The 12,801-nt window shown below is 41.8% G+C and overlaps 1 protein-coding gene across 1 annotated transcript; it reads left to right on the top strand.

The window, feature by feature from the left end:
- The first annotated feature begins 8,591 nt into the window (after nt 1–8,591).
- Nucleotides 8,592–11,086, top strand: LOC310800825 (uncharacterized protein). The gene is made up of 4 exons (XM_083664733.1): nt 8,592–9,217; nt 9,488–9,593; nt 10,065–10,186; nt 10,498–11,086. The coding sequence occupies exons 1-4, from the start codon at nt 8,604–8,606 to the stop codon at nt 10,811–10,813; spliced, it is 1,158 nt and encodes a 385-aa protein (XP_083520859.1). The 5' UTR covers nt 8,592–8,603; the 3' UTR covers nt 10,814–11,086.
- Nucleotides 11,087–12,801: the final 1,715 nt, after the last annotated feature.

The raw sequence follows: 12,801 nt of genomic DNA, 5'->3' as shown, positions 1-12,801 counted from the left end.
TTGTGCCTGTCTCTATCAGAGCGTTGAACGCTGCTGGGGTACAAATGTAATGTCTCCCCATCTGCCGTTGCTGCTATTTTGTTATTTATTTATTTTATCCTTTTATTTTTTTTATTCTTTTATCTTATTTATTCTTAGGGGTACAGTACAGTATATCTGTATTATATACTTTGTCTGCCCTTTGGTCTGGACTGAGGTTTTTTCTCTTGTGCTTTAATACAATGATACATTGTAGCTCTTTCTTGTGATATAAATGTGCTGCTGTGAGCGAACTGCACTTTGCTACTATGCACTTTATATCTCTACTGTGCACTTTAGATCGTTGCTACTGTTGTCATTTGCACTTTAACTATTGTGTTGCACTTTAAACTGCTGCTCTAGACTGTTTTTACAATGTTTTTTTTGTCTTATTTGTTTTTATGTATGTACTTCGTACTACGCTTTCTGCAATCCAATTTGCCCTTTTGGGACACTTAATAAATCTTGAATCTTGAATCTTGAATCTTGAGTCTTATATTACTGTGGTTGCGCCGCCGTGCGCACATTCCGTGTTTTATGCACATGAGAAAGTGGTAGATAAGAGAGATTTGCATAGTTTGAGGGTCTGAAAAATGTGATTATTTGGAAAATATCTGTGCTGTATCATGACTGCTGTGGTTATTGGAGTTATTATGCAGACCTGTGCAGACCTGTGGCGCGTTATTTTTGTAGGTAGGCTATATGGATGTGCAAAATGCCTGCATATTGCGTCATGCATACTTTGATGCTGGTATGGTGTTGCCAATTGGGGGCGGCATAATTTGTTCTCGCCTAGAGCGGCAGAATGGCACGCGCCGGCCCTGGCTAGGCTACTGTAGGCTTTATAGCTAGGAGATGAGGCAGTTATTGGGCTGGGTAGCCTACTAAACGTTATATGCCCCCCGCCCCCTCTCTCCCCCGATGTCATAGGGCGCTATCAAACGTAGCCAAATCATCGGAAAAGGTCATATTTTCTTCAATACTACCTTTGGTGTGAATATGATAAAGTGTGGTTATTTATGGTGGAGGGAGGGTCATGCATTTAACTCTAGTCACTCAGGGATGGACATGGAAAAATATTTATAGATCTGGGGAGGGTGAAGGAAAAAAACGAAAACAAAGTCGCCCCTGCACCATACCCCCCCCTCATAAATAACCAACAGTCCCTAAAGAATATATTTATTTCTGTTGAACAGTGTAATATTAATTTAGGTTCAAATCTGCCCTTATACACATGTGAATGACATACTATGAAGGCAATAAATACGGTTTGATGTCTAGAAAAGCGTATTCTTTCTGTACCATTGTCGACGTTGTCTGCCGAGATGCCTCCTTGTCCTGGCAAAACCTAAACGCTGACAGTGTGTCCTGGATATAGGTGGACAGGTAGAACTCTCCTCCATGGTCCACTCTGAGCTGATCCCAAAGGCCGTATGTAAGAACAGCATTCCTGCATAAACAGTGCGGGGGGAGGAAACTTAACCAAAACATTTGTAGCCAGTTCATTCTGTCCTGAGTGAGCACACTCAATCAGATGAGCAAACTTAGGTGCAAGGCAGACTGATAAAAGTCCATTGAAAGGTTTAATGTGTGTGTCATCTGGAAAAACAGTTTCCCAGATGACACATTCAACTTTTCAAAGGACATTTTAGTGTGCTGGCCTGTTCTCTCTTTTATTTGTCTACTCTACAACCTAAAGAAATTCAGTTTACAGTCCCTTTTCTTGTCCATGCCAAGAAGACAGGTGAGTGAATTCCAGAAAAGAAGAACTTCACTCAGAATACGACTGGATTTCCTAGATTTGGACGCTGTATATAGCCTCCGTAGCTGTTAGTCTGCATCCATCCACTGAGTGGACTCTAAACCTTAAGGATCAAAACTAGATAACTAAGTAAATGTTTGTCCCTTTATCCCGATTAATTGTTAATCTGGATTGATGGAGCAAACATTCCCTTGGAGAACTATTACTAATAGTATTGAAAAATATTTTCAAACTGGTAAAATGACTCATCCTCCTTGGAAATATGATAGGCGAAAATATGTTTCTGCAGCCTACCAAGTTTCCACACAAATATGTGCATTGCCACTAATGGTGTGAAAGCCCTGTCAGGCGAAAAACTGTATTACATCTTCAAATACCTTTTGATAAAGCATGAAATGATTAAAGGAAAGCAAACATTTATTGAATAATATTGGGGTTCTTTACTAAAGAGTAAAGACAATGAATGACGAAACATGACATATCCTGGTTTGCATGTATGTTAAATGGCCTAAATGGTAAATGGCCTGCATTTATATAGCGCTTTTATCCAAAGCGCTTTACAGTCAGTAGGTACATTTACCCATTGATTCATACACCGATGGCGGCAGGTTACCACGCAGGGTGCTGGCACACCATCAGGAGCAATTTGGGGTTCAGTATCTTGCCCAAGGACACGCAGACTGGTGAAGGCGGGAATCGAACCACCAACTTCTTTTATCCAAAGCGATTAGTGGACAACCCGCTCTACCTCCTGAGCTACAGCCGCTCCCATGTTAAATTGGTAGGGGTTCCTCGTATATACTGCTCACTACAGGTCCTTCCAATATTTCAATGTTGTTTGTGTACCAGCATCAACCGACCAACTACAAACTGATGCATGACTTCTCATTTAGCTATTACGATGTATATCTATTGCATCTATCTTTCTGCATGATTCCTTTGGCATGGCATGATCAAGCATATATCATTTTAATTATATCTTAGTACTATAGACCATTTCAACTTGACAACATAAACATTTCAAATTGGTCCTAGTCTTACTTCTTGTTGCAGTGGGCAAGGACATTAAAAAGAAGGGTAAGAAGTTGCTCATGTCGCAGCGCGAAATTTTTGCAATGGGGCCAGAACGCTTTGGCGCAAGTGTTGTGTTATTATGTCTTTTTTAGAGGCCTTTGCTAAATGCTAATACACAAAATAAACTAGAGTCCAAACTGTTCCCTAGCAACAGACTTCCGGTGAAACTGTCTAAAGCATTCCACCATAGCATGGCAAAGTTGGTAATAACTTTAATCGACAAAGTTAATTAATTCAACCAACAAATATTTGATACATTTGTGGAGGTTATCTAGGCCTCTACTCACCTGTACACTTCATCGTAGATGACCAGGTTATTTTTTATCGGCATGGTGGAACTGGCGACCAGATTGCTACTGTAGCCATCTATGGCCACAACATATGTGACTCCAAACATGGCCATCTTCTCATTTTGGTCCATATGCAATTTTGGCCAAAATATGCCGCATTGTACGGGACAGGATTGAGGTTCCTTAATCCCTAGGATAGATGAGACAGATGTATGAGAATTAAAGACATGTTCCAATGCAATTACACTGACTCTTCGAACTACGAGAAGAAATAACTGATGTTGCAGTGTTGTTCCCCACACAGACTTTACTTGGGCAGGCCATCCAGGTATATTAACAGCCGCACAAGTATATTTGGCAACCCATTTCTGCATTTTATTTTAATCATTTTTATATATCATTTTCATATCATCTGTCCGAGTGAATGATAGCATCTGCAATCGATGTACTGGTAGACAATCTCCTCTCACTCTCCTACGAGAGTTCCGGGATGACACGCCCTACTCGGCCTGATGGTGTTTAGGCATGAGGAGTGATGATTGGTCAAGTTTAGGGTAAAATATCAGGGTAAGCCAATCATCCCATTGGGGCCTACAGTTCTGCTATCACTCTCTGTCTACCGAGAATCACACATGCTCTTCTTGAGAGAGAAATGTTCTCAAATATTACCTCCCTCATGTAAATGCATATTACTTTATTATCATTATGGATTAAAATATTTAAATAAAATGCTGATGTGTAAAGTTTGTGTGTGGTAAACCTTGCTTAAGCTCAAGATTGCAGGCTATAGACTACTAGACCCAAAGATGTTGCAAATTACTATTTAATTCACAGCTCTAGACAAATAGGTGTTTATTTGCAAACTTACTTGTTGCCGTTCCACATGGTAAGGAGGGTTAACAGCATGCAGTGCAGCTCCAACTCGCTGTTCAGAGGCATGGATGCCTTTTGTGGCAAGGAAGCCTTTCATCATTGACCGACCCATAGTCGGCCCTGTCTAATAAAATTTGAATGCAAACCTTTAGTAGTTGAACAACAGTGCCTTTGCAGAAGGGATACACAAATGTGTTAAGATTATAAAGATACATAGGCCGTGGTCACACTATTGTGTATTCCCATAGACCAATTTGGAGTGGACGTTACGGCTTTACGTCTTGCCTGGTGGCAGGAAAAAAATTATAAGAACGGAAGGCTAATCAGATGTTCCATTGCAACATCGGCGCACAGTAAATCCGCCATTTTGACCTGAAGAAGACTGATTGGCTGTCATGGTTCTGTGCTGTTGTCCCATTGGCCACTGAGGCTTTTTTTCAGGCCAAAATGGCTACGCAACGCAAGGAGTACGGGTACGAGCATGGATTTATGGGTACGAGGCTCGCCCTGTTATGGGTCGCGTCCACTGACACCAAACTCAATACAAAAACCTGATCGTTTTACTGTTGTCTTGCTTGTCACCAAGTGCGCTCGACTGTTATAACATTACTTAAAATCTGTTACGAATCAGTTGGGTCTTTTGTTATAGCCGGGCTAAAAAACCGATACGTATCTTGTTTATTTAAAAAAAAAAATCACATACACTCACTGTTTGTTTTGGGCGGGTTACCCAGTTCCACGGTCCCGTGCTACTAAAGAATGTTAGCTTGTAAAACTATTTGGTTCAACTAGGCTACATGCATAAGTTAAATAACGTTACATCACGGAAATGTAATGTATCCCAATCTGAGTGTAACTAGCGGCTTCTAACTTTACATAAAACAGGCAACGTTAGCATGTTGTATAGTTTCTGACTTACCTGTTGAACCGCGTCAAAAATTGCGCTTTCCAGTTGAGCATCTGATACCAGCCCGTATTTTTGCAGCTGATTACGGGAACAAAACTTTTTTAAGTTGGGGACAGAGGCTCCTCTGTTCACCCCCATAGAAATCAATGTTTCTGATATTTCAGAGAAAGTTTTTGTTTGCAGGAGCTCTTTGATGAGCTCGTAAGGGACTGTTCGTTATTTATGAGAGGGGGGGTATGGTGCAGAAAGGGGGAGGGATATCAAATATTTTTTTGAGTACTGGGGAGGGACTTGTGTTTTTTATTTTGGCCTTAGGGAGGGCTATACAACATTCATTTTTTGTATTTTGTATATATTTTAAATGCGTTTTGTTCGTTCCAAAATTCGTGTTTACTCCCCCTTTTATATCTATGGTTTACCTGTATGGTGACTGGACTTGGTATCTCCCATTCCTTCCTTTCACGTAAACCGCTGCTCCTATGCACTACAGGCCCTCACTCGGTCCTGCTGTTTGCTTGGTGCATTGACTGGAAACGTTTATCATCGCTTTATATTGTTTCAGAGCTGGAATTGTTGACACATATGCAGTTGGCTAGGCTCAGGGCCGGTTCGAACATATAGGCGACATAGGCGACCGCCGAGGGCGGCACTTGAAGGGGCGGCAAATTGTGCGCCTTCACTTGCAGCTCTCCAAATATTCTCCAGCGCTCTGCCTCTCATGCTCTTCCCCGCTAGATCCATTCTCTCGCCGCTGTCCGCGGCAGGAACCGCCCGCCCTACTATGCCTCTGATTGGCCTACCCTGATATTCTTACCCTAACCCAACCAATCATCACTCCTCATGCCTAAACAAGCACTACTACTAGCCAATCAGAGGCAGAGGAGGGCGGGTCATCATGTCTTCTCCATCCCGCTTGAATGAGGAAAAGGGACATAGCCTACAAGTAGACTAATTTACATCATTAACTTTGGGTTAAGGTAGCCTAGGCCATGTGCTCATATGTGTGTACCAGTATTAGTGTAATCAGTAAATTAGCGCGATATTTCTAACGTTGTTTCTGGGTTCCAAAACAATCTGTTTCCCTGTGCGGTGCGCAGTGCGCACTTTGCCTGCCCATTCATTGGAGAGACCAAAATTCCAAGATACAATATCTGAAGTTTCTCAAAGTTGAAACTACCTCTGCAGTAGTAGCCTACAATGAAACAAGACAGACTTAATGGACTGGCAACAATCTCCATATTAAATGAACTGGCAGAGAGAATCCTAATAGAGGATGATTGGATTTATTTAAAGACCTTTGCTGACGCAGCCCCCGCTGGTGTCCACTTCTGAAAGGTAAACAAGCTTTATTTGCCAACAGCTCGTAACAACAACTCGCCTTTGTTAAGTTGTGAATCTGCTGATGATATAGGCTATAGGCTAAATACATTGTGAAAGAACAGGTACAGAAATTCCTTTGTGCCTGTCTCTATCAGAGCGTTGAACGCTGCTGGGGTACAAATGTAATGTCTCCCCATCTGCCGTTGCTGCTATTTTGTTATTTATTTATTTTATCCTTTTATTTTTTTTATTCTTTTATCTTATTTATTCTTAGGGGTACAGTACAGTATATCTGTATTATATACTTTGTCTGCCCTTTGGTCTGGACTGAGGTTTTTTCTCTTGTGCTTTAATACAATGATACATTGTAGCTCTTTCTTGTGATATAAATGTGCTGCTGTGAGCGAACTGCACTTTGCTACTATGCACTTTATATCTCTACTGTGCACTTTAGATCGTTGCTACTGTTGTCATTTGCACTTTAACTATTGTGTTGCACTTTAAACTGCTGCTCTAGACTGTTTTTACAATGTTTTTTTTGTCTTATTTGTTTTTATGTATGTACTTCGTACTACGCTTTCTGCAATCCAATTTGCCCTTTTGGGACACTTAATAAATCTTGAATCTTGAATCTTGAATCTTGAGTCTTATATTACTGTGGTTGCGCCGCCGTGCGCACATTCCGTGTTTTATGCACATGAGAAAGTGGTAGATAAGAGAGATTTGCATAGTTTGAGGGTCTGAAAAATGTGATTATTTGGAAAATATCTGTGCTGTATCATGACTGCTGTGGTTATTGGAGTTATTATGCAGACCTGTGCAGACCTGTGGCGCGTTATTTTTGTAGGTAGGCTATATGGATGTGCAAAATGCCTGCATATTGCGTCATGCATACTTTGATGCTGGTATGGTGTTGCCAATTGGGGGCGGCATAATTTGTTCTCGCCTAGAGCGGCAGAATGGCACGCGCCGGCCCTGGCTAGGCTACTGTAGGCTTTATAGCTAGGAGATGAGGCAGTTATTGGGCTGGGTAGCCTACTAAACGTTATATGCCCCCCGCCCCCTCTCTCCCCCGATGTCATAGGGCGCTATCAAACGTAGCCAAATCATCGGAAAAGGTCATATTTTCTTCAATACTACCTTTGGTGTGAATATGATAAAGTGTGGTTATTTATGGTGGAGGGAGGGTCATGCATTTAACTCTAGTCACTCAGGGATGGACATGGAAAAATATTTATAGATCTGGGGAGGGTGAAGGAAAAAAACGAAAACAAAGTCGCCCCTGCACCATACCCCCCCCTCATAAATAACCAACAGTCCCTAAAGAATATATTTATTTCTGTTGAACAGTGTAATATTAATTTAGGTTCAAATCTGCCCTTATACACATGTGAATGACATACTATGAAGGCAATAAATACGGTTTGATGTTTAGAAAAGCGTATTCTTTCTGTACCATTGTCGACGTTGTCTGCCGAGATGCCTCCTTGTCCTGGCAAAACCTAAACGCTGACAGTGTGTCCTGGATATAGGTGGACAGGTAGAACTCTCCTCCATGGTCCACTCTGAGCTGATCCCAAAGGCCGTATGTAAGAACAGCATTCCTGCATAAACAGTGCGGGGGGAGGAAACTTAACCAAAACATTTGTAGCCAGTTCATTCTGTCCTGAGTGAGCACACTCAATCAGATGAGCAAACTTAGGTGCAAGGCAGACTGATAAAAGTCCATTGAAAGGTTTAATGTGTGTGTCATCTGGAAAAACAGTTTCCCAGATGACACATTCAACTTTTCAAAGGACATTTTAGTGTGCTGGCCTGTTCTCTCTTTTATTTGTCTACTCTACAACCTAAAGAAATTCAGTTTACAGTCCCTTTTCTTGTCCATGCCAAGAAGACAGGTGAGTGAATTCCAGAAAAGAAGAACTTCACTCAGAATACGACTGGATTTCCTAGATTTGGACGCTGTATATAGCCTCCGTAGCTGTTAGTCTGCATCCATCCACTGAGTGGACTCTAAACCTTAAGGATCAAAACTAGATAACTAAGGCTACGTTCACACAGCCATAGTTAGTGCTTGAATCTGACTTGTTGCTCACATCAGATTTTTGTGTGTGGCTGTTCACACAGACTTTTTAAAAGTGGCCCATATCAGACTCCAGTGTGAACAGATCACGGACATGAAGTGACCCGCATGCGCAGAAGAACAACAATAACGTCACACGCAGCACACTGCTGTTCTACGTAAACCCGGAAGAAGACAGCAGTAAACATGGCGGTAGCTGACGATGTTGTTTCATCTGTTGTTCACGGTTTAATTTACAAGTTATTGTCCAGTGGAAGCCAGCGAATACGGGAGCAGATGATAGCGAGGAGGAGGAGGAGGAGAAAGAGAGCAAAACTCTTAATGGTGGCTTTCTGTGGAGCAATAGCTGCTACTTCTGTACAGAGGAGTTTGTGGATGCGGTCTCGAAGCCAGGAGTGGTGGGACCGTGACGTGCATGCCTACACTGAAACGGAGTTCATCAAAAATTTTAGGATGTCACGGGCTACTTTCAACTACATCTGTCACCGCCTCTCCACAAGACTCTCACGGCAAGACACTCACTACAGACGACCCATCTCCGTGAGAAAGCGAGTAGGAGTCGGCCTGTATTGGCTAGCAACAGGGGAGGGTTACCGCACCTTGGCTAACCTGTTTGGCATTGCAAAGTCCTCTGTTTGCGCAATTGTCCACGACTTTAGCAAGGCAGTGCAGCATGTCCTCATGCCTGACTACATCAAGCTACCTGAAGGAGATGAGCTCCGGGAGGTTCTTCAAGGCTTCCGAACGAAGTGGGGTTTCCCCCAGTGCGCTGGAGCGATTGACGGGAGTCATATCCCTGTCATTGCCCCTGAAGACAATCATGTTGACTACTTCAATCGTAAAGGCTGGCATTCGGTTCTTCTGCAGGGGGTTGCAGATCACAAGTTCTGGTAAGCCTATAATATATATATATATATATATATATATATATATATATATATACACACATCTATCTATACATAGGCTACATACTGTACACACACACACACACACACACACACACACACACACACACACACACACACACACAGGACACACACACCATATTGAGTATATTTACATGTGTATTTTTTTAGTACTCTTCTCATTGATAATTGAATATTTGGCCTAAAAAGTAGATTAAATATTTGTATGACAACTCATTACATGTTCCCTCACAGTTTCACCAACATCTACATTGGATGGCCTGGAAGCGTCCACGACGCCAGGGTTCTTCGGAACTCCAATATCTACGCAAAGGCAGAGAGAGGGGACCTTTTTCCACGAGTAAGTTTTTTTCTGCCACCCTCTTCCCCAATTTGGAGACAGAGAGCATGTGCTATGTTATTTTCATATTGCAGTTTGTTACAACATAATATGGGGTAACAATGGGTGGACTTGCCTGTTATGGTATCTCTTGTAAATAAATTTGACTAGGACAAAGAGTGACTTTATGCCTCTCTCTGATATCTTCACTCCCGGTTTCCTGGAAAATCTCCCATTCAAATTGGCAAAGGACCGCCTCACCTATCTTTGCTTGACCATACCCAGAGATCCTAAATTAATATTTAAGTTGAATTTTGGTGATAGCATCTCTACAAGCACAGAAGCACCCTATATGGATGGTAGCACCACAACAATAGTTGATATCATATGTATGTGTTTTTCTTTGTTTTCCCATCCCGTGTCTGAGCTTGACTGTTTTTGTTCATATGTTGATAAAAATAAAAGACTAATCTTATATTTCCATCATCTAAGGACACTGAAGAGATCAATGATGTCCATGTACCGATCATGCTGCTTGGTGACCCTGCGTACCCCCTGCGAAGCTGGCTGCTCAAAGGGTACACTGACACAGGGAACCTGACAGCTGAGCAGAGGTACAGAGTCCATACAAGGTCCTTATAGTCCAGTGACCATCAGTGGCTGTTTTGATACGTGACATTTACCAGCATTAAAACTCAATATTTAAATTGACATGGGACAAATAGTTTCCCGTCCAGCACACAGGATTGATAGTAGAATAGACTTGGTTAAGGCACACTAATTCACACGCAATTCAAATTTGATGTTGGGGCAAATTTACATTTGAAAATGAATTTTCTTTGCGTGAAGTCCTTGAAAATGAAAAAAAAAAGTGTTTGATAAAGTACTTGAATTTCATCTTGTAATGTCTGTATGAACCCTGCAGGTACTTCAACGAGCGACACAGCAGGGCTAGAATGACAGTGGAATGTGCATTCGGCCGGCTGAAGGGGCGGTGGAGGTGCCTGGGGAAACGCCTGGATGTTGACATCTCTGCGGTCCCCACCATCATAAGTACATGCTGCACTCTCCACAACTTGTGTGAAAAGCACGGTGAGGCATACGAGGAACCTGCTCCATCTGCTCGTCAGGACGACAGAGTGGCGGAAGCAGGGCCACCAGATGTTCAGCCAACGAGAGTCAGAGAGGCGCTGACAGAACTTTTCCATAGCCAACGTCTTGGATATCGTGATCTGGCATAAGTGCTGTATTTTGAAAGGCTGCATTGCAGTAAAGTGATGTCATTTTCTGAACTTACCAGACTTAGGCCATGTTCACATTACAAGCAAATCCGATTTGCTGCTAAAGTCATTAATCATCATTATATTGATTGGTTTCCCAAATCTGATTTGGGAGTGTGTCCGCACTGCCACAAATCTGATTTTCAAGTTGGATCTGTGTGTCCAGACCTTGTGGTTTGGGACAGGTGACACAAATCAGACTTGGAGCATCCAGACTCATATAAAACCAATCTGGATAGAATCATTAATAGGTCACTAAAGTTCACAACTCAGATTTGGCCTCCTAGTCTGAACATGGCCTTATATTTCAAAATATTTTTTGTAAAGAGGTTAAATCAATACAGCCCGTTAAACTATTCTCTTTTGTGTGTGTGTTTTTTACACCTACACCTCATCTCCTTCCAGTTATCCATTTCTCATTTGTTTTCAGAACAGTTCAGGAGTGTTTCAAGTAGTTTGTTTTGGTGACATCTTTGTTGCTCAGTACTCGCCACTGTGGCGTTTATGCACTGCACTTTCTAGAGATCACATGTCAATTAACAGTGTGAGCGGAGCTCTGGTGTCTTTTGTAGAGTTTTATTTCCTTTACCCACTTCAGTCAGTCATATAGGAGCCGGAGGATAAAACGTCTCATTGTGTAAATATTGTGTGAAAGCATCAATAGTCGGGGAAGTAAACAGTTTTTGCATTTTATTTTGATCAGTCTTAACAAAAGTGCTCTTAGCATCTCACATGTGGCTTAGAATTACATAGGAACATTCTAAAAATGACCAGATGACTGCTAGCTGAATGACACAAACAGCTTTAAATAGACAAACATAACATTGTAAACAAACAAAACCTTCACAGTGTGATGTAAAAAGAAATGTTTTAAATACAAAAAAATACAAAAGCCAGTTCTGCTCTGAAACATTTCACCAAATATAACAATCAGTCTATGACTAACACAGTGCAATTCTCAATTGATGTAAACAACCAGTCAAAATTGTTAGGTGTTGGAAAAGAACAAAAAAATCCATACACTGGATGTTGTAAATAAATTAAATGAAAAATACTGATTGTTTCTCAGTTCTCAAGTGTTCAAAATGAAGGATTCAGGTTTAATATTCAAAATAAAGTTACCAGGCTTCAGGGTTTTATAACACTACACTCCCGGTCAAAAGGTTTAGAACATCTACATTTTCCCAGCTATTGAAATTTAAGTTTATTTTAAGTTGAATTTAGTGTACATCAAAACTGTAACAGGTGAACAGTGTCAGACAATCGCAATTATAATGAACCTTTAAATAGAATTGTGCAAAACCTGCAGTCTTTGTATTACTGAAAACAATGAAAATGAAAGAAAACCACTGAACAATATACTGATCTGATTCCTTAAACTATTCTGGCTTAGTTTTCCTCATCCTCTGAAGGATGGTAGAAGGGTGAATGTGCTGAGGCTTGGCTGAAGGTATGCGGAGCCAGATTCTGCAGGTGTGCTGGCACCTGGCTGAATGGCTGACCCAGATCTGGAGGCTGTGCAGGGGCATGGTTGAAAGCAACCAGCTCTTGCAGGAAGGATACAGGCTGGTTGGTTGTTGGTTGTGGCTGAGGTGAAGCCATGTGGAATGGAGGCTGGGTAAAGCTGTAACTCTGAGGCGGTGGGGGTGGGTTGTAAAGGCGTGGAGGCTGGACTGGTGCTGCCTGATAGAAAGGTGGATGTGAGGGTTGGCTTGACCTTTCAAGAAACTGTGTGAGCATTGAGAACATTTTGAGCTCATGCTCATGTTGTGCGGCTTGCATCCTCATGTGAAGATCGCTGTCGTCTGTGTTCAGGGCACTGCTAATCTTGTTGGCGAAGACTTCAAGTGTTGTTTCCATTTTGGTTTTTCTTTTTCTGCTCTTGGCAGATGTAGCTGTAAGGAGGAGCAAGTGTTTAGTAAAAGCCACTGTAGCAGAACTACAAAAAT

This window comes from Poromitra crassiceps (assembly GCF_964638095.1).
Source record: "Poromitra crassiceps genome assembly, contig: HAP1_SCAFFOLD_92, whole genome shotgun sequence".
Lineage (NCBI taxonomy): Eukaryota > Metazoa > Chordata > Actinopteri > Beryciformes > Melamphaidae > Poromitra > Poromitra crassiceps.
The sequence above is the reverse complement of the archived record's forward strand: the minus strand, read 5'-3'. Positions and strand labels throughout refer to the sequence as shown.

Bases quoted from the DNA above. Each gene is read 5' to 3' on its own strand.
- LOC310800825 (XM_083664733.1), top strand. From the start codon at position 8,604: ATGATAGCGAGGAGGAGGAGGAGGAGAAAGAGAGCAAAACTCTTAATG. The intron at 9,594-10,064 runs GTAAGTTTTTTT...CCATCATCTAAG, and splicing joins GAGGGGACCTTTTTCCACGA to GACACTGAAGAGATCAATGA. The intron at 10,187-10,497 runs GTACAGAGTCCA...TGAACCCTGCAG, and splicing joins AACCTGACAGCTGAGCAGAG to GTACTTCAACGAGCGACACA.